The sequence below is a fragment of the Myotis myotis genome, unplaced genomic scaffold (assembly GCF_014108235.1).
Source record: "Myotis myotis isolate mMyoMyo1 unplaced genomic scaffold, mMyoMyo1.p scaffold_m19_p_5, whole genome shotgun sequence".
Lineage (NCBI taxonomy): Eukaryota > Metazoa > Chordata > Mammalia > Chiroptera > Vespertilionidae > Myotis > Myotis myotis.
This window is the reverse complement of record NW_023416357.1, coordinates 13,521,635-13,544,346: the sequence shown is the minus strand read 5'-3', so window position 1 is coordinate 13,544,346 and position 22,712 is coordinate 13,521,635. Positions and strand designations below refer to the sequence as shown.

The 22,712-nt window shown below is 40.8% G+C and overlaps 1 protein-coding gene across 3 annotated transcripts in view; it reads left to right on the top strand.

Annotated features, from left to right (window-relative positions):
• CTNND2 (catenin delta 2) overlaps window positions 1–22,712 on the top strand; it is a 795,027-nt gene that overhangs the window by 625,113 nt on the left and 147,202 nt on the right. For all 3 annotated transcript variants that reach the window (XM_036310692.1, XM_036310691.1, XM_036310693.1), the window contains one exon: window positions 15,978–16,161. In XM_036310692.1, coding sequence (XP_036166585.1) covers window positions 15,978–16,161 — 184 coding nt within the window. The remainder of the gene's footprint in view (window positions 1–15,977; window positions 16,162–22,712) is intronic.

Genomic DNA, 22,712 nt, shown 5'->3' with positions numbered 1-22,712 from the left:
TTACATTATCTTCGTATTTTCGGATTCTTTTTTCATTTTGCTTTTCTGGTTGGGTGTTTTTTGCTTCTTCGCATTTCAAATCTTTGACTTGATTCTTGCGCTCTTCTGGTCTGCTGTTGGGAGTCTGTATAGTATTCTTTATTTCAGTCAGTGTATGCTTAATTTCTAGTTGGTTCTTTATCATAACATCGAGGGTCTCATTAGATTTCTTGTAGATCTCATTAAGTTTATCGGCAGCTTCTAGACAGTTCTTGAGAGACCTTAGAAGTGTGGTTCTGAACTCTATATCTTCCATTGACAATTTTGTCCTGTTTTTTTGCCTCCGCATTTTTTTTATGCTTTCTTGGTGCACCCCCTAGTGGTCTTTGTTCGCAGTCTTGTTGTAGTTAAGCCTTGATTGTTGTAGTTAATACTGGGGGGATTTGACCTCCAGGCCAACTGGCTGTGAGAGTCAGCTGTGTCTGCAGTGGGAAAACTTCTGTCCTCTGGGGAGGTGCTAATCTAGCCTTTGCCTGAGGCTATCCGGAAAATGGCTCTGTGCAGGGCTTGGGCGGGGCGGGTCGCACGGGATCAACAGGGCTGGCAGAGGGAGCAGTTATGGCTGCTCTCAATCCCGTCCCCAGAGGCTCTGCCTCTCAGAGTCCCCGCAACCGCTGCAAACCTCGGAGAGAAAGCTGCCCTCGCGTTCCAACCAATGCCAGACAGTCCCGCTTCTCCCGTTTGAGTCTGGGTCCCTAGAGACTCGCCCAGAACTGGAGCTCAGAGCCTGAGCCTCCCTCCCGATTGAAAACGACAACCGCACCCTCAGCCACCAGCCCGCTCCGCGCGCACCTCCGTACCTTTGTATTTTCCGCACTGCGCCTCCTCTGAGTCTCAGTATGCTGTTCTCTTTCCTTCTAGTTGAAGAATTTCCCCTCAGCCAGCTTTCCTGTGGTTCTGGGTGATGTCCGTTCCCTCTTTTAGTTGTATTTTTGAAGTGGTTGTGCGAAGCAGCAATCTCTAGTGTTTACCTATGCCGCCACCTTGCTTCTCCCCAGGCCAAGAAATATATTTTTTATTCAATTAACATGTTAGGAGGCATCTACTTTACTACTGGACCCATTGACATTAGCACTATCACCTGTTGCCTATTCATATCTGCAAGCCTTTGCTCTCTCTAGATGCCTCGGTGCCTCAGTCCCATGCCCTGACTAATTCTTCTCATCCCTCAGGGATCAGCCAAAGACCCTTCTCCCATATAGCCTTCTGTGATCCCCTCCCTTGGTGATCTTTTGTTACTGAATGTCATGGCACATCATCTGTTAATGGATTCTGTCATAGACAACCCTATAGTGTAAGTGTTATCTTTCATCATACAAACACATGTTATACCTCCCCTAGTAGATTCTTTTTAATTCACTACATATTACCCAGAGCGCCTAGCAATACTTTGTTTTCATAGGCACTCACAAAATCTCTGCTGAAAAATGAAAACTGTAAAAGTGGCACAAGGAAAGGAAAGTTTCCCTAAATCTCTGATTTGGGTAGCAGATTAGCTTAGGGAATATGAGTGGGAAGAAAATATGTTTGGAGGAAAATATGCAAAACAAATGTACAAATTTGGAGTTGTTAGGGAAATGAAACTCAGAAATATCAATTTGAAAATGATCAGCAGAGATTACAGTTGAGTCTTCCTGTTCTTATCCACTATCATCATATTTTCCATGAAAAATAACCTCTGAATAGAGTGTCTCTGAGAGACAAGATAATGTGGAGTGTGAGAACCTGTATTTATATCCCAGCTGTGTCTCTTATTTGTTACCAGTCCTTGAGAGATTTTGCAACCTCACTAAATCTTTAGTTATGAATCTGTAAAATGAAATCAATAGCAGCGCCTCTCTCCCAGGGTTGGGGTAAGGATTTAATAAGACAGAGCATGTGACATGGTGATGGCTCAATAAATGAGGGTTATGATCACCATTGGTATTACTATAGTGGAGCAAAAGAATCAGACAATTTTGATTTAACTGAAAATAAGACCTAGTTTTAAAATTAATGTGGTAGCTAGATGAAGAATTTCATTTTTAAATTACCCTGCATGTCAATCTGGTTTTTGTCCAGTATTTTCAATGGAAAATGATAGCTGTATATTTTTTAATATTTTTATTGATTTCAGAAAGGAAAGGAGAGGGAGAGAGAGAGATAGAAACATCAAGATTGAGAGAGAATCATTAATTGGCTGCCTCCTGCGCTCCTCAAACTGATGATCGAGCCCATAACCCAGGAATATGCCCTGACTGCGAATTGAACTGTGACCTTCTGGTTCATAGGTCGACACTCAGCAACTGAGCCATGCTGGCTGGGCATAGCTGTATATATATTTTTTTATTTCTTTATTGATTAAGGTATTACATATGTGTCCTTATCCCCCCAATACCCCCCAGACTCACCCCCCACTCATGCCCTCACCCCCCTGTTGTCTGTGTCCATTGGTTAGGCTTATATGCATGTATTCAAGTCCTTTGGTTGATCTCTCCTACCCTACCTTCCCTCTGAGGTTTGATGGTCTGATTGATGCTTCTCTGTCTCTGGATCTGTTTTTGTTCATCAGTTTATGTTGTTCATTATATTCCATAAATGAGTGAGATCATGTGATATTTATTTTTTAATAGAGGTCAGCAGAATCAAGTGTTTGCAAGAAAAATGTATTTGTAAAAGTTGTTTCAAAACTTTGTTCTATTAACTCAGAATGTTCTTTGTTCTATTAACTCAAATGAGTTCTTGAAATGTCTCAAGCTACCTGACCTGAGGCTAAAGAGAAACTGGCAAAAGATGAAAAGCAGAACATTCTGTATTCATCTATGCTGCTTCTAAGCACTGCCAGCCCATCAGCTCTCTCTAATTTTAAGTAGCAAGTTTATGTGCCTGACATTTGTCTGATTGTTCATATGCGTCGTGGTCAAACTCTTGTCTGACCTTCATTTTCACCTACACATGAAATGCCATTGCACAAGTGGCTCAGTTCTCTGTGCCTCAGTTTTCTCATCTGTAGAATGGAAGTGGTGGAAGGTTTACATGAGTTAATGCATGCAAAGTAGTTAGCAGCGATCCCACTGTACAAGAATGCAGAAATGTTAGATAAGTTGGGCTGAGGTTTCTTTGTTGTTTGTTTTTTCCCCAATGTCATCTTATTTTGGGCACCCCGTAGAAATTTGAGATCCTTGACCCAACAATTTTATTTGTTTGATTATTCATCAATTTAGTCAGCACCTTTTTTCAATCTTGACTAGATGAGAGCTGAGTTAGAACCTCAGTCTCTGATTTCCAGCTGTCACTCTTCACTCCATCGCCATGTCTTCATAAAGGCTGCTTTTCTTTGAGAGCTACAGGGACCAAGGGTACACTTTAAAATGGCCCTGGTATGTAAAAGTGTCCCCAACTCTCTTCTTTTCAAGGGTTCTAGTTAGCGATACTCCCACAAATTCAATTTGAATCCTGATGTTGACTCCCATAAGAAGGATAAGGAGGATCTGCTACCAACAGTCTGAGAAAGAAATCCCCAATGTGATAGCCTTCCCTATCTTCACAGGGGTTACACAGCAGGCCCCTCACCTTAGGCCCATCCAGAGAGTTTACTATGAGAAGTGTGCGGGCTGTGTAACTTCTGGATTATAGTACTTACTAGAGCTGCACACAGCTTAGTAACCATTATTGCTCACATGAAGTTATCATGGTTAATGGATGCTCTGCAGATTCAGGCGTTTGCCAGGCTCTGTGTTTACCACGAATGAAGTTAGCTATTGACTGATTTTTAGTAATTCCCATGGTTGGTTAACTGCCAGCTCCCTCAAAGGCCACCAGAAAAACCTGTTGATCTAGATAGGCTTATTACTTACTGAAGTATGGGAGGATGCTCCCTGGAAAGAGGAAATGGTGACAGTGTTGAAAATTAGGCAGGGTTATTTATAAGGCCATGGGTCCCTGGCTGGGTGATTTTAAGGTGGGTATTGCAATGTAGGAAACAATTGGGATGGGGCAGAGTTTATAACATGCTAGCTGTGGACCCATGGTACAGTGAGGCAGGCGTCTTGGCATGTGTTCTGATGAGCAAACTTACTTTTGGTAGACGAACTAATTTATTCACAGTCTGAACTTCAGAGGCAGGTGTTTGCTGGAGCAAACAGTTAGATTAGTCTGTCCCAGTATCATTTAACCCAGGGCCAGAAACTATGGTGGTTTTTTCCTCCCATGCTTTTTTGTTTAAATCATCAGATAATCGGAATGGTTGTCTTTGAATCTCCCCTCCCCTCCCCTCCCCTCCCCTCCCCTCTCCTCCTCCTCTCCTCTCCTCTCTCTCTCTCTCTCTCTTCTCTCTCTCCTCTTCTCTTCTCTTCTTTTCTCTTCCCTTCTCTTCCCTCCCCTCCCTTCCCTCCCCTCCCCCCTCCCTCCCCCTCCCCCTCCCTTCCCCTCCCCTCTCCTCTCCTCTCTCTCTTCCTGCCCATCATTTATGAAAAGGACAAACTTAGTTACTTTATTTAATACATATAATTTGGAAAGCACAGAACTACTGAGAAACACAACCAAGTATAAGTAAGCTTTCATTTTTGTTAGCACATATGAGAACATGTCAGTTGTCAAATAAAAGGACATAATCTTTAACTGCAGTCACTTTTAGGAAGAATTTCCAGATGTTATAAAACTCAACCTGATGCTTTGGTGACATTTTTTTCAAGGTTCTGGAATACCCAAGGTCATTGAACGAAGGTATAGTTGCAAGCAAACCCAACTTTATATTCCTGACTGTTGATCCCTGGGGAATTGAGAAATACAGTATTCTATGATTCATTTATAATATGCTGTGATCAAACACGAACCCATGACTTTCACAGATGGTTGCTATCAGACGTTGACATCTCAGGAGGGGAGGAAAAAATGTATTCCTCTTCCCATCTTAGGTTCTCCAGCTGGGCTTCTGCTATTTAGACAGGCAAGAGACAAATGATCACTAGAAAAACAAACAGAAGTTTATTCATACGAGCATTGTTCACATACATGGAACACCCAGTGAAGAGGACCCTAAGAGGTGGCTGGATTTGGACTTGCATACATCTGAGGCAAGTTATGGAAGGTGACTGAAGAAGTATGATAAACAAGGATTGATTAGTAAGGTTTGTTATTTAGATTTAAGTCGGGAGAGAGAGAGACACCTTCCAAGTAGCTCAGTTGGTTGAGCACTGTTCTGATACAGAGAGACTGTGGGCACATACACGCGTTCAGGGCACATACACGCGTCAACAAATGAATGCATAAATAAGCAGAACAACAAGTTGATGTTTCTCTCCCTCTTCCTCTCTCTCTCTCAAAGTAATCAATAAAAAATGTTTAATGTAAATTTCCTTTATAAAAGGACAGCTCATGCCCTGTTTTTAGAGCTTTTCCTTCCTCTGTTGATGCTCATGGCCTTTAGCTCAGAATTATTCATAAACCAAAGAGGTATATTTGGGGATGGCATATTCTGGTACCCTTCACATGCAAATTGATTTTTAATACAATTTACTTTTCTAAAAATTGCTGTAGCACGAGCTTCCCCCTCTTAGATAGGAACTGCGTTGCCTTATCCCAATGGAGACAAGCCTTGTTTCTCATAACTGGAATCCGGCCTGACAGCCTGGATTGTAAGCATTTGAAAGAAGAAATCTAATGAAACTAGAATCTGAAGACTCTAACTTGGAATGAGACAGAGATAAGAGACACACTTGAGTTTTGATTCGTTCTTCAAAAGAAAAGTTTAGTCATCATCTTTTTTCTATAAAATTATCCAGCTTTAAATTAAATTCACTCAGGCCCTGAAAACAGCAGTGAAGATACTTTTTTGAAGTACTAATCAAAAATGTAAGCGAAGATGAGCCTCTTGCTTATACTAGTCTGTACCAGCGAGGTCTAAACTTCTGATGTATGATGTCTCTGCCAAAACTTGCGTGTCAGAGTGCTGTGGGATCAGTTTTGGCTGTGGAACAGGGCAGCATCTCAACTACCCATTTTTTAATTTTTAATAGAAGTCTTAATTTAGATTTATTTTAAATTGGGTGGTGAGATCGGTTATTGTCAAAGAATGAATTGCTCTTGAGGGAAGGTTTACAAAAGTAAGACGAAGCTTCAAATTTTAACATAGAATTTATTTTCCCCCCATACATGCTAGAAATACTGATATTCTATTGACAAAATCCATTAAGGCTCTGTCACAGTATTCATCATTCTATTAATTAGTGGAAGCAGAGTTCTTGGGGTGCCATGAGGAAAAGAATTTCATGAGCCCCCATAGGGGGTGGTGTTATGTGGAAAGCTTTATTGATTATGTAAAATTAAGGGAGTTTCCCTCTAAGTCCCAGCTCAGTCTATGCTGCAATGGAAGAAGTCCAATATTGTCCTCAGTAGGGTCATTGCCCATAGTTTCTGCTCCATATTAAAGTCCAGTCCAGTCCAGCATCTGGATAGCTTAGCTTGTTTTCCCAGCTGCAGTCCATTGTGTGGGGCCCACATGGCCACATGGCTATGGAGAGAGAACAGGTGTTCTCAGCGTTTATCAACATTTTGGTAAACTTTAGCATCAAATCAAGATCACTTTTACTTTTAAATAAATGACAGTTTTATTTTTAAAAACATTAAATCAGTGTGGTTCTGAATCTTTTTGAAGTTTTCACAAAACAATCCTAATTTACAGTCGCACTTTGAGGGTCATGACTTCTCAAGGGACAAGTTGGGAGTATTTATGTGAGGTACTCAAGTATACACATGCCCACACACACATAAACACAGATGCACACATGTGTGTGCACACAGTACACATATGCACATGCACCCGTGAATACACTTGCACATAGGCTAGTGCTTACGTACATGCTCAGAAACACATGTACATGCATGCATACACTGCACATCCACACACATACACTTTGCATGAGTTCAGGATGTCATGGGCCCCCAGATTTTGATCAGCCACCCTCTACCCACCCATGACTTAAGGTGTGAATGGGTATAGATGGGGAAGGTAGTGATGGATCCCCCAAGTCCCATTCCATTCCCACCCCAACCAGGGCTAACCTTGACTTTAAAAAAAATAAACTTGTTTGTCCCCATTCTTCTTCTTCTCTCCCTTCCCCAGGTGCACAAATTTCCACTGTCAGAATAAAATAAATGATATATTTGTTTAAAATAAATTTTCATATATACATTAAGTTGATTTTTAATTAATTTAAAAAAGTTTGAAGCATTCATTTAAAATTAATTCAGCCCAACTTTTCTTTTGGTTTTAGCTTTACCATGTTCGGGGATTTAATTTTAGGTCTAAAGATTAATAGCAACTGAGGGGGTCATAGGAAAGTCTTGCATAGCCACAGGCAGTATTTGATTTTATCATGATTTAAGGCTTGCAATTATTAAAATACTTCCTTTTGTCAATCTCAGTTTCTTTTTTTCATGATAGCCTACATCTCTTTTAGGAAAAACCCCACAATCACCCTCTATTAAAACAAAGTAAAGAAGCCTATGAAAGTAATTAAGATTTTATTAAAGAAATTTTAATAAACCAATTACTGCTCATGAATATGGATAATCTCAAGAAAAAGAGCCATCTTGTGCCTGAAATAATAATAAACTATATTTGAAATAGTTATTTAAATGTCTTCTCAACTAAGCCTACTGTCAAAATTATATTTGGAAACAGTAATAATTTTATACTGATAAAGGAAAGCTATTGAATACATATAATTTAGGGAAAGATGCAATAAAAACAATTTTATTACAGATTATAATCTGGAAAAATTTAGCATATTTTCATCGGGCAAATTAAAATTTGTTAGTGATCATCAACCAAAATGCTAAAATATAGCTATGTTACTTTCAGATAAGAATAAATGGGGTAGCTTGTTATGGCTGCTGAATACCACTGTGAATTCAATTTACTCCACAGTTTTTCCATGAATTGAATTTTTTGTATTGCTTTGGCTAATTTGAATTATGAGAGAGTTAATATAAGACAATTACTCAAATGAAGCACTGGAGATAAGCCTTCTAATGCTGAACTGATTAATGTTTTTTAGTGATGTAAATTCTTTTCTACTAGCTAAATGTAGTTCTGTAGAGTCAAAGGTTATAATCCCCTGAAATGACACTTTGTATTCTCATTTGGATTTATTATTTGTAACATTACATCTTGCATCTGTATTTTATTCTTTCACTTTGTTTTGCTAGCACTATGTTTTGCTATTTGTCACTTTGCTTTGCTAGCACTATGATACTTAAAGAATGTTTGATGCTAGGAGCACATGCCATCCTGTAAGGGTCGTGTTATCCATTCACTAATTCTTATTTATTTGGCATCTATTTGGTGAGCACCTAGTGTGTGTCAGAGCATGTTCTATGTGCTGCTTGTGTTCTGTATGCTGTGAGCACTCGGACAGGGTCCTTGCTTTCATTTCATGGCTGGGACCTTGTGAGGAAGAACAGTGAGCGAGCGAATGACAGAAAATCGAAGAATGAAAAAGCAGAGGAAGTAGGCATTCATGCTGAGGCCTCTGCTGAAAATTAAAATAGGATATCTGATAGCAAGTGTCTGGGAAGGTAGTTTAGACTGATCCAGAAAAGTGTCTCTGAGTTTGGCACATTTAAAGATGCCAGGATCAACCTTGGAAAGTCCTGGAAAAGAATGGTCCAGACAGAGAGCAGGAAGTCCAAGAGATCTGCCTGACAAATGAGTCTGTGTGCTCAAAGACAAGAAGTAGGGCCATGATGGCCAGAGCATAGGGACTGGAGTTGCAGTAATAAAAGGCCATGATGCCATTCACTAATGTGCCCAATGGATCCAGCAGAGCCTGGCACACAGCAGCAGGTCCTTAATACGCATGGAATGCAAATGGTGAATGAAAGGATCTGACTGAAGTAAATTTAGGGAAAGTCCTGATCATGAAGCTACAATTAGAGGTTTATTTTAAGCATAACAGAATGCTTTAAGGCTTCCTAATGCCGCAACCCTTTAATACAGTTCCTCATGTTGTGGTGACCCCCAATTTCACTATTACAAATTGAACATAATTAAAGCATAGTGATGAATCACAAAAACAATATGTAATTATATATGTGTTTTCCGATGGTCTTAGGCGACCCCTGTGAAAGGGTCGTTCGACCCCCAAAGGGCTTGCGACCCACAGGTTGAGAACTGCTGCTTTAAGGGGATGTGTGGTACACTAAATAATGGTCCCCGAAGGATGTCCTAATTCTCAGATTTTGTGAATGCTTTCTTACATAGAAAAAGGGACTTTTCACATGGGATTAAGTGAAGGATCTGGAGGTGGGGAGATTGTCCTGGTTATCCAGGTGGGCTCATGTCACCACAGTGTCATAATAGGATCAGAGTTAGAGAAGGAGAAGTGATGTGGATGCTGAGGTGAAAGTGACGCCAGCCTCAAGCCAAGGAACCCAGGCAGCCTTTAGAAGCCTAAAAAGACAAGGGCATCCTCCCTTAGTGTCTCCAGAGGAGCACAGTCTTGGGTTCCATTGGAGACTCAGACGTCTGGAAAGCTAAGATAATAAATCTGTGTTGTTTTGAGCCACTACATTTGTGGAATGTTGTTACAGCAGCAGTGTGAAACTAATACAGGATTATTCCAACTTAAAGAAAGTGTTCAGCCATTTATAAATTTCAAACATAAAGAGGACACATTTTTAAAAGTTAAATATCACTTGCAATCTAAGTTAAAATTCATTTTAAATGTAGTTACAAAGTTGAGCTGGATCCTCCTTCCTGTGTCTTCTATACTCTCAGGATAGACTTCAATAAGAGGATAGGGGACTTGCAAGGAATGAGGGAACAAATGGATCTAAGTTAGAATGAGGAGAAACTAGGGGATGAATGTGTTGTATGGGGAAGAATGAGCCCCATAGACAAAGGGAACAGAGAGGGCAGGAGAAAGGAAAAAGGAGAGTGGGAGGATGAGAGGGAAGGGAAGGGACATTAACTACTGTTGCTGCATAACAAATTACCCCAAGTTGTAGCAGCTTAAAACAGCAAACATTAACCGCATACAGTCTGAGTGTCAGGAGTCCAGGAGCAGCAGATTTGGCTGGTTCTTGGTCAGGCCCCTCATGAAGCTGCCAGCAGCTGAAGGCTGGTCTGGGCTGGAGGATCCATCCCTCAATGTGGCTGCTGGCTGGAGGCCTGAGTTCTTCTCCACTTGGGCCCATCCATTGTGATGCTTTGGGGTTCTCACACAGGAAACAGGCTGCCCCTCAAGCCATTTGCGACAGCTCAGAGGATGCCATGACCTAATCTATGACCTAATCTCAGAAGTCACTCCCGGTCACCTCCACCATATTCTGTTGGTCAGAGTGAATCACTCATGGGGAGAAGGATTGGGCTCCACCATTTGAAAGGAATGTCGGAAATGTTTGGGCATTTAAACCAACACAGAAGAAAGAGAAAGGAGTGAAGACAAGTTTGAGCAAAACACCTATTTCTCATGTGTTCACAAAGAATGTCTAAGTATGTTCATTTTTGTCCACTAATTGTTCTCTGGCCAATACTAATGGGGTGTGTGTGTGTGTGTGTGTGTGTGTGTCTCTGTTTGTTTCCCACCTTTGACTCCTGCCAGACATGTTGCCCATTATCTCAAATGTCCCCTGAGGCTGCTGATTCTACACTCAAGCTTATTTCTGGTGCCTGCATAATCTAATGAAAATTCTAAGTATTGAGGGCCCCCTGCAGCTAGTTTGCTGAACTCCCCCCAAAAGAAAGTCTGCCACATTTCATCCACTTTGCCAAGTCCTCGTCCAAACAGAGGTGGTAAAGCTGTCGGTGGTCAGAGATCCACCTGTAGTTCTCATAAGTTCAGGAATTGCTGTGGGCTGCAGATAGAAACAAAGCTGGAAAGTTTGGAGATTTGGGTCAGGCATTCTGATAAGTTCATTGGGATGTGAAGCACAGATGGAGCCAGCCTGGAAGGTGGAATGAATGTGAACTAGGAAACATCTGTCCATGCATGATTCTGAATTAGGTTACTCTAATTAATGAATTAATGAGAAAGGAAAGGAGAGAAAAGCCCAATAAAGAATTACCTTGGATCCCATCTTCTTTTCCAATTTTTTGCCTATGAGATATTAGGCCTTCACATATTTCTTTTTCTTTTCCCCTCTTCTGACCTCTTTTCTGATGGTTAGGAAATAGTAAAAATTGCTTTATTATCATAAAATCCCTTTACAATCCTTTAAATTTCATGCATGTAAAATTATAAAAGTCTCCCTTTTACTATATTTAGTTTCTATTTATTTATTTATTTTTTAAATATATTTTTTATTGATTAAGATATTACATATGTGTCCTTATCCCCACATTACCCTCTACCCCCCCAACCCCCGCTCATACCCTCACCCCCCCATTGTCCATGTCCATTGGTTAGGCCTATATGCTTGCATATAAGTCCTTTGGTTGATCTTTCCCCCTTACCCCCACCCTTCCCTCCAAGGCCCGACAGTCCAATCAATGCCTCTCCATCTCTGGATCAGTCCTTGTTCATCAGTTTATGTTGCTCATTATATTCCACAAATGAGTGAGATCATGTGGTATTTATCCGCTCTCCAGTTCCATCCAAGCTGTGACAAATGGTAAGAGTTACTTTTTCTTCTTCCTCTTCTTAAAGTATACCTTTCAGCATTTCATATAATGCTGGTTTGGTGATGATGAACTCCTTTAGCGTTTTCTTATCTGTGAAGCTCTTTATCTGACCTTCTATTCTGAATGATAGCTTTGCTGGATAAAGTAATCTTGGTTGTAGGTTCTTGCTATTCATCACTTTGAATATTTCTTGCCACTCTCTTCTGGCTTGCATGGTTTCTGTTGAGAAATCAGCTGACAGTCGTATGGGTATTCCCTTGTAGGTAACTGACTGTCTTTCTCTTGCTGCTTTTAAGATTCTCTCTTTGTCTTTTGCTCTTGGCATTTTAATTATAATGTGTCTTGGTGTGGTCCTCTTTGGGTTCCTTTTGTTTGGGGTTCTCTGTGCTTCCTGGACTTGTAAGACTATTTCTTTGACCAGGTAGGGGAAGTTTTCTGTCATTATTTCTTCAAATAGGTTTTCAATATCTTGCCCTCTCTCTTCTTCTGGTACCCCTATAATTCTGATGTTGGTACGCTTGAAGTTGTCCCGGAGGCTCCTTGCACTATCTACATATTTTTGGAATCTTTTTTCTTTTTTCTTTTTCGGTTGGGTCTTTTTTGTTTCTTTGTATTTCAAATCTTTGACTTGATTCTTGGGATCCTCTTTTCTGCTGTTGGATCTCTGTGTATCATTCTTTATTTCAGTCAGTGTATGCTTAATTTCTAGTTGGTCCTTTTTCATATCCTCGAGAGTCTCACTAGATTTATCGAGGGCCTCACTAAATTTATCGGTGGTTTCCATAAAATTCTTGAAAAACCTTATAAATGTGGCCTTGAACTCTATATCCAGTCGTTTGCTTTCCTCCATTTCTGTCATTTGTGACCTGTTTCTTTGTCTCCGCATTTTTTATGCTTCCCTGTGTTGGTAGAGTGGTTTTGTGTGCTAGGTGTCCTGTAGGGCCCAGTGGCTCAGCCTCCCCAGTTACCTGAGGTGGACACTCTTGGTGTACCCCCTTGTGGGCTTTTTGCACAGTCTTATTGTAGTTATGCCTTGATTGTTGTAGGATCACTGGGAGGAATTGACCTCCAGGCCAATTGGCAGTGAGAATCAGCTGTGTCTGCAGTGGGAGAACTTCTGTGCTGGAGACCCCCTTCTGGGGCAAGACTTGCTTCAGTGGGGTTTTGGTGCTCACTGAGTCTGCACTCTGAGTGTGTCCCTTATGGATCTGAGGAGTTGTAATCTGGATGGTCCCCCCCCTGACCACTGGGTACACTGGCTCTTGGATCTAAGGAGCTGCTAATTTAGCCTCTGCCTGAGGTTACACAGCAGGAGCTACGAAGAGAACTGCAGATTCCCCTTCCTTTTTTGGAGTTTGGAGGTACCCTGATGAGGCCCAGCTGTGAAGCAATGCAAGGTGCTGTGGGGCCTTGGGCCTTCTCTTGGAAGTTCTGGGTCTGTCTGGCCCAGCTGCAGTTAGGTAATTATCAGGTTGCAAAGGGCCGGGGCATTCATATGCAAAAGCCTCTGCTGCAGCCTGGGTGGGGCGGGGTCTCAGGGAATCAAAGGGCGGAGCAAGCAGCTATGGCAGATTCTCAGGCCTGCCCTAAGGGGGCCCGCGTCTAGGTGTCCGGGTAATTGCTGCAAGCACCTCTGAGGGAAAGCTGCCCTCAAGTTCCAAGTTCTGCCCGCTCCCAGACAGTCCAGTTTCTCCCCGTATGAGTCCTGGGTCCCCAGAGACTTCCCGGAACTGGAGTTCAGAGCAGTCGGGAGCTTGTGACTCCCTCCCGATTCAAAAAGACAGCCACGTCCTCAGGTGCCAGCCCCTTTCTGCGCGCGCGAGAGAGCCTCCGTACCTCTGCAGTTTACTTCCGCAGCTCATCTGGCTCTCAGCGTGCTTTTCTTTCCTTCTAGTTGTAGAATTTCCACTCAGCCAGCCTTCCTGTAGTTCTGGATGATGTCCGTTTTGTCTTTATGTTGTTTTTTTTGAAGTTGTTGTGGGAGGCAGCAATTTCCCGGTGTTTATCTAAGCCGCCATCTTAGTTTCCTCCCTCCATTGATTCTACTATTTAGTTTTTAGAGGGAGTATGTTTTTTTAGCACAGCATATCAACCATAATTTAAAACATTTGCAAACCTCAATTTTCATGTTTTGGTATTTTCAGATCAGGACTTTGGAATGAAAGAAACTTCTGTTTTTTTTCTGTATGCTTGCATTGTTTACTTAGAAGAACAGTCCCAAACTCTTTAATGTGATATTTTACAAAGTTATCCTCTAATTCTAGGGTAGATATTACTTTCATTTTAATGTGCTTGTTTAAAAATGAAAAACTAATTACTTAAAAAAAGAACATTTTTGTGAAACTGCAAATGAACAAAGATAATCATTTTGATTACCAAAAATTTCATAAAACATTTCTCAATGGGATGAATAAAGAAACAGGTTCATATAGTATTTAAAACAAAATAAATATATATGATAATATTTCAAATCAGCCCAAATCCAAATATATTTTTAAGCACCTTCTGTGTACCATTGAATATTTTTTGCATACTCAATTTAGGATCTTACTAGCAATGCAAACATGCAACTCAGAAAGGTAGAGAAAATATTGATGCTAACCCAGAAGTGGGCAAATCTTTCTATCAAGGTAAAAATCTTTCTATCATGGTAAGTTATTTAGGCTTTGTGAGTCCTGCAGTCTCTGTACCTAAAACTCAACTCTTCCCTTATAGGAAAAAAAGCAGCCATAGACAATTTGTAAATGAACAGGCATGACTGTGTTCTAATAAAACTTCATTTACAAAGAACAGGCAGGCAGGAATTGCCCTCAAGCCAGCCCCCTGTACTGAAGGATTGATTTGTACATACAAGGCAACATGTTGTTTCCTTTTCATTTACTTTAATAAAATTCCCAGCACAGGTTACTTTGAAAGGTAGTGGGAAGAGTTTGTCTCTAAAGTCACATGTTTATAGACTTAATTTAAAAGTGTTAGCTACGTTAGTTATTAACAATCTAACACTATTGACTTTCAGATTAGTGTTAATATGCTTTGATAGGTCAATATGCGCAATGCAAGAAACTAGCAAAGCAAATTTCAGAAGTAAATGTGGTCTGTTTGTTAGGGAGTAGAAAAAAATACAATCGCATGTTTGAAATTATTGAAAACCTATTAAACAAGTAAGTTTGAAGATGTGTTTCTCAAGACAACTGTGCTGTTTTTCCCCAATATCTGCAATGATGATGTCTATTTATGTCAGTCTTGAGAGAGAATGCAATCTTTTTTACTGTAAAATGGAGTAGCACTTTCAGTTTCTTTTCCCTCTATGTATACTGTTTGAACAACAAAAAGAATAATTGTTTTAAAATCATTTTCAAGTGATATTATTATATGTATATTCAGTACTTATGGCCTTTCTAAGATTAATGCCATTTTAAAGTCTCTTTTTAAAATATGTAGAAACTGGAAATATTTCATCTGTTCTAAAAATGTTTTATTTTGCTCGGCCTGCATTATAACTGTAATGCTCTGTCCTTGGAAGACATGGCCTACGGCTCTCTTTGTTGCTATATAAGAAAGAACAATCTGTAGCTCCTCCTTAAGCATTGCTTTCAGGGAAAGGCTGACAAAACTGTCACAAGTGACAGGAAATTTAGATTTCTTGTTAAGCCTTTCGTCATCAGACCTGATGCTGGATTCTCATAAGGTCATGCAATGATGGTTGGTTCTCCATGGACACTAAGTGAATCAGACAGACCACATGTGCATACAGAGGTCTTGGAGAAGACTAACATACCCTGGTAGTCCGATTCAGACAACTTTCACTGCTCTTTGGTCTTGGTTAGAATTTGGGTACTTGGGTCCATTGTATTAATAGTGAAATGGAAGCCTGATTGGTATCCTCAAGTCAATCAAATCTCTCAACCTTTTAGCCTCCCTGATGGAACAAAGTTAATCATGTCACAGTTTCTCTACCCACTTGTCAGATAGTCACAGCACTCTTTTTTTTGAAAAATATTTTTTATTGATTTCAGAGAGGAAGGGAGAGGGAGAGAGATAGACTCCTGCATGCCCCACACTGAGGATCAAGCTCGCAACCTGGTATGTGCCCTGACCAGGAATTGAACCATGACCTCCTAGTTCATAGGGCAATGCTCAACCACTGAGCCACACTGGCCGGGCCACAGCACTCTTTTAATGGGTTTACATAGATGTTCTAAAATTAAAGGTGCACTCTAGGACACACTACCTTAATCCCTCTGCTCATGCTGTTAACCTGATTAAGGAAAACCGTTTTGAGATGAGAGAAAACAGTGGCCATCCAAAAGCTCTGTTTGTGTCTATCTTGCAGGAGTCCTTTGGAATCTCTCATCTTGTGATGCTCTCAAAATGCCAATCATCCAGGACACCCTGGCAGTGTTGACCAATGCCGTGATCATCCCCCACTCGGGCTGGGAAAATTCACCCCTTCAGGACGACCGAAAAATACAGCTGCATTCCTCACAGGTGCTGCGAAATGCCACTGGATGCCTAAGGTGAGTCCCATGTCACTGCCGCCTCCTGCTGTCATCATACATGTTCACTCTTCCTGTAACTTTTTTTTTTTTTAATATATTTTATTGATTTTTTACAGAGAGGAAGGGAGAGAGATAGAGAGTTAGAAACATCGATGAGAGAGAATCATCGATCAGCTGCCTCCTGCACATCTCCTACTGGGGATATGCCCGCAACCCAGGTACATGCCCTTGACCGGAATCGAACCTGGGACCTCTCAGTCCGCAGGCCGATGCTCTATCCACTGAGCCAAACCGGTTTCGGCTCTTCCTGTAACTTTAATTGCTGTTTTACTCAAGATCAAAGTGTCTGAAAGGATGACTGCTGATATGGCAATGGAGTACGAGAAGTTAGTGAAAACATTTCTAGTGAGGTGCTGATGAGGTGTAGGCATCTCCCGCTGTCCTGTACCTATACCAGTATTCAACTTATTTATCATATTTTATGAGGTCTTGGGCAAAAAAACAGAACATTTTCATTTCAACCAAAATAGTTCTTTTTCTCTAATGGAAAATAGTACTTTCCAGTAATTTCCCATGTTATGGCATATCATGCACATAGGATAACCAGGCAGGTCAGCTGGTGGTTGGGGGCGAGTCCATGACCTATATACATAGGGATCTAGTTAATTATTGCCAATAGCTTTTTTTAAAATTTTCTTTGTGATTGCAAGAACCTATAATTCTTACAATAGCTATCTTATAAGGCCTATTGTATGAATAGTTTCAATAATAAAAGTAGTAAATGTGTTGTAATTTTCTCCCAATGCATTTTTATAAAAATCATTTCCCAGAAATCTCTTGAGGTATCTTTGAATCATCCTTATGTTTTGCTTAATTTTTGCTCTTAGTAAAGAATGTAATAATCAAGTTCTCCCAAACTCTAGAAACTGTGCTCCCAAGGATGTTGCATTGTACACCAGAGTTGGAATTCTCTACTGGATAAGATTTATGATGGGGCAGGGCAAAACATAACTTAAAATATCTACTCAAATAATCTATATTTCAAAAGTAAAACATGCAGGATTGCTTTTGTTGGGCTGGCGCAAAGCTGCCATTTCTCCTACAGTTGACTGGTTTCTAGGTGCAAAAACCCGTCTCTGTTGAGAAGGAACAAAATCACCTTGGTGACATTAATAATAATTACCTCATGAATATTTATAGCAGTGCTCTCGGCCTCCAGTGTTGAAGAGGGGCGTGTGTGCTTGTGTGAAATGTGCATGCATAGAGGGAGATAAAGAGAGTCTGCCTCCATAAACATCGACATGCATTCATGGGCAGGAATAGGAAATCCTCCGGCGAGTTTGCTTTCCCTCAAGGTCACAAAATAATGATCTTTGGACATGGTTTCTCTGGATAGGCTCCATCAAAAGCCAAATGTACAGCTCTCCAAACCCCCCTGTTGAGCCATCTATTTTATAACTTCTTAAAGTCTATTATCATCCTGAAACATCCTGTGGCAGCATAAGAAATGAAACTCTCCCAAAGCTAAAACTGCAGGCACTTTTGACCCTTTATACTTGATTTCAGTTATTTGCAACTATTCAAGTAATCTTTTCCTTCAGAGCATTCCTGACTGTAGTCTGTCGTCATTCCTAACGAAGATCACGGGGGTGCCTCAGAATCAATTGTAGAAGTACAGTCAGCAAAGACCTGGTTAGCGCCATCAAGTAAAATTCTCCCTGAATAATATAGCAACATAATTAAATATTCATGGTGGTTGAGATAAGGATGTAGGCCACTGCCAATTTGAGCATACATTCAACATTATTCGATGAAAACTCATATGGTAAGCTAGACCAATGTGGGTTCACAGATCCCTTTCGTAGCTCATCTGTCTGAGCTTAGGGTCTGGGATGTGACCTAGAGCAAAGAGGTTAGAATGGGATGCCGGTCCATTCATCTCTGTTCATGCACACAGGTGCTGCTTCTGCTACTGGCCAGGAGTGACCACATCATTGGGAGCAAAAAATGAGGATATCTGATTTAGATAAGAGTTTCCTATAACCACACTGACTTTCCTTAGTGTGGATACAACCAGAGTTAGGGTTTTCCCACTTTGAGCAACAAAGCCAAACTCATCAGTGTATGGTGAATATTTCACTTCCCCCTGAATTTAATTTCTGCCCTTCTACAGAAAGAAATATAATTTATCTTCTCTTATTTGAATGTGCTTATGAATCATTCCACATTGATAAGCAGGGTGGACAAAGAGAGGAAGAAAACAGCCCTGGTAAGGGGCTACAATTAATTTATCGAATTAAGTCTCAGTAAATGAAAGGTTTCAATAAATTTCTACTGTTATTTGCTACCTACTTAGAACCAATGTTGGCAACACACCAAAACAGTCGCAAATGTTTATAGCATGATGGAAGGTTCTAGATTTCAATATGTGAGGTATTTACATTCTTCATTTTTCAAACAAAGCCCAGAATTTATTTAAATTAAAGAAATTTCTTTGTGTGCTGTGCCTGCCTTTCAACAGCCTATCTGTAAGGATTTGCTGAGTCCCTGCTGTGTGCCCAGAGAGGCAGAGATAAATATGGAAGTCCCAGCCTTTCAGAAACTCAGAATCTACTGCAAGAAAATGGCACCCATACAATAAACCCTAGTGTAATATCTTAGGGTAGTGGGAAGGAAAGGCTGGGGAGAGGGTGATGAACTTAGCCAGTGTGGTCAAAAAGTCTTCAAGAATCAGGGGATGTTGGGCCAAACAGAGAAAGGACTTCATCAGTCAATGCAGTGGTTGAGCACTGTGCCCAGAAAGAGTGGCAGGCGTGCTCTGACACGGACACGGGGGGATTCCAGGATCTGCAGGTGGTCTATAACCCTAGGGGACTTCAGGAAATGCAGAGTTAGGAACATAGACCTGAGTCTCTAGGAGTAGAAAGCTATTGTGAATCTTGACCAAGAGAACACAATGGTCAGCTGCGTGTGGGAGCGATTGTGCAGGACAGAGTGGGGACAGGTGGGGACAGGTGACAGGAAGAGTGGAGCAGTGAATTTACCAGGAAACCCTGTGCACCTGATTGTTAAGATACTTCCTGTGGACAACAGTGAATATCAATATTTTGTTCCGTTCGATTAAATTTAACTGTCACTGATTTGTAGCTTTGTGAACTATTTCCAGAGATCCTTACATTAAATGCACCTAACCTACCAAACATCATAGCTCAGCCTCGCCCACCTTAAACATGCTCAAAACACAATAGCTTACCACTGGGCCATTCTCCTGACTTTCATCTCAAGAGTAATTGCCTCTCTCTCCTTTCTCACCAGAAGCAAAAGACACAGATGGGCATTTTGTAGATGGGATGCAAAAATCACAAAACGTAATGTCTAAAATGTGCCGGCAACGCAGTACACTGTAGAGTATCCGCTGTTTACCCTGGTGATGGCGTGGCTGGAGCCTCGGCTCACGGCTGCAGCCCAGCATCAGGAGAGAGTTTCTGTACTTCGTATCACTTGCCTGAGAAAAGATCAAAATAAAAAATGTGAAGTACAGTTTCTGTTGAATGCATATAGCTTTTGCACCAACTTTAAGTCCAAATACCGTAAGTTAAACCTTTATAAGTCAGGACTGTCTGTACGTTGTTTGTTCTCAAATTTATTATAAGTTCAGTAGCTCCTCCAGCAACATCCTAATTCTCAATTTAGATGATCAGCCAGAGCAATGGGGGGAGAGGGGGTGCCTTTCTTTTTGAAGATAAGACTGTATTTTAAGGCAGATCCTAGATAATAAAGTTAACATTATTTGTCCAATACTTTTTAAAATAAGGCTATATTTTAAGGCATATTCTAGATAATAAAGTGACATTATTTGTCCAGTACTTTTTAAGATAAGACTATATTTTAAGGCATATCCTAGGATATTAAAGTTGACATTATTTGTCCATATCCTTCATTCTTTTATCGATGACTTAAAATGAGTTAACATTTTTGTCTTATAGTTTCTGTAACTTTAGTTTCAAGGATAGGTAAATAAAATATATAAATATTATAATATGTAAAAGAATATATCAAAGATATGTTTACAATAATATGTTAAAGAAAGTAAAACTTTTCCTAACATAGTGTGACTCACAAGGCCAGCAGAAAGAGCTTATGGTAGGTAATTTATCAGATCATTATCAGAAATCATTACTCTTGGTTTTGGTTCCTAGCAGGATTCAAACTTGTTAATGTACTTTTAGGGTGGGAAGCGGAGGTTCAGATTTGAAGCAATTACCATTCTAAAGAATTTTGAATTTTCCGAAAGAAAAAAATGTTATAAGGGCGAATTTTGCCGCTTTTACATATCCAAAAGTTTATCAGAGTGAAATGTAAGTTAGAAAAAAGGCCAAAGCCTTACTTAATAGCGAAAATCTGGATGCTAACACTGTGTAATCCTCCGGCAGTTTGGTACAGTCTTTTACCCAGTTTCTCAAGCCTTCGGTTTGACGATAGATATTGAGCCAACATCAGTGGTGGTGCCATACCCCCCAAGCGTGGAGCACATGGCATGCTCATAGGGACACTCTAAAAGGAAGAGCCTCTTGCCTTACCTTCTCTAAAAGGCCTGGTAAACTTTCAGGGGAAGATGTCCTATGTTGACATAGCAAAAATTTAAGCGTATGTGAAATATAAAATGAAAAGTTAATGCCCCTAGCCCTTTTTCGTTTAAAATTTATTTTTGGGTAGGAAATGGAGTTTTTCAAAAGCAGATCTATTTGTTCCTGAACTATCTATCTGTCACTGAGGAAACAGTATAGAAATATAGAAATTTTTTTAATCTCTTCCATTTTGATAAAATGATGGTGGCTATATTGTGGGAAGCCGTGTCAGATGGGGGCAGTGGACCTCAGAGCCCGGGGTGATTAGCAGGGGGCGGGGCTCATCTCCACAGGCCTCCTTCCACCCACACCCTCCTCCCCGCACCTCACACCTGCACTAATGCTCACCATCTCCCTCATTTCTCTCCCTTTTCTAAATTCTGTCTTTTGCTCCAATTCTGCCTGACTAAAGCTTTAGCTGTTAATAAAAACCATTTTAAATCATGCCCTAATAGAAATGTGCTAGACCTGAGAAAGTTGTAGGATGTGGTAAGCATGAAGTTGTCCTGATAGTCTTCTTCCTCATCGCTGTGACTGAGGGTCCCCCAGGGAAACTGCTTCCCTGTGGCCTGAGCCAGGCCATTCAGCCCTGAAAATAGATTCAGTCTTGTACTCATGATTGTTTCATTGCACAATGTGTAACCGAATTCTTAATCTGTGGACAGAATAGTAATCACCTTCAACCAAAAACATGTGTTAACAACCGTGGCCTGGATGCTGCCTAGGCAAGGTTAGTCTGGCTCAGCCTGTGGACAAGCTTATCTTGGCTGAGGTCACTGTAGGGGTTGAATACATGTTCTCCCAAATTTTATATTCACCAGAAAACTCAGAATGTGACCTTATTTGGAAGTAAGGCCTTTGCTGGTATAATTATTAAAGTGAAGATGAGGTCTTACTGGATTAAAGTAACCCTAAATCCAATGAAGGTGCCCTTACAAGAAGAGGACATGCACACAGAGACTCACAGAGGAGATAATGTGAGGACACAGGCAGAAATGGGAGTGATGGAGCCACAGACGAGGATGTCCAAGGATTGCTGGAAGCTCCTAGGAAAAGGGGAAGAGGGTTATTCCCTAGAGCAGGGGTCCTCAAACTACGGCCCTCAGGCCACATGCAAATACAAATATTGTATTTGTTCCCATTTTGTTTTTTTACTCAAGATAAGATATGTGCAGTGTGCAAAGGAATTTGTTCATAGTTTTTTTTTAAACTATAGTCCGGCTCTCCAACGGTCTGAGGGACAGTGAACTGGCCCCCTGTTTAAAAAGTTTGAGGACCCCTGCCCTAGAGCCTTCACAGGGAGTGTGGCCCTGCTGACCTTGATTTTGGACACCTGACCTCCAGATTAAGAGAGAATAAACTGCTGTTGCTTTTAGCCACCTAGTTTGTTTTATTTTGTTCTGGCAGCCCTAGTCCCCCTACTACAGTCTTGGCGAACCTATGACACACGTGTCAGAGGTGACACGCAAACTCATTTTTTTGGTTGACTTTTCTTTGTTAAATGGCATTTAAATATATAAAATAAATATCAAAAATATAAAGCTTTGTTCTACTATGGTTGCAAATATCAAAAAATTTCTATATGTGACACGGCACCAGAGTTAAGTTAGGGTTTTTCAAAATGCTGACACGCCGAGCTCTTAAGGTTCGCCATCACTGCCCTACTAAGTAACCCAGAGGGGCCTGCAAAGCCAGGGAACCACTGGAGAACATAGCACAGGGAGAAAAATGGGATAAATAGCTCTAAGAAGTTGCCTGTCCTCAAACAGTGGCCACACACTGGAATGGACCCAGATGGGGAGCGGTTTTTCTCCATGCACAAGAGCGTTCCCCTCCATGGCTCAGGTGTAAAGCAAAACATCACCTATAACGGCATTGAGCTCTGCAGCCAGATGTGGCCGTCCTAGGGAGAGAAGGTTTATATCCAACTCCTTCACTGGT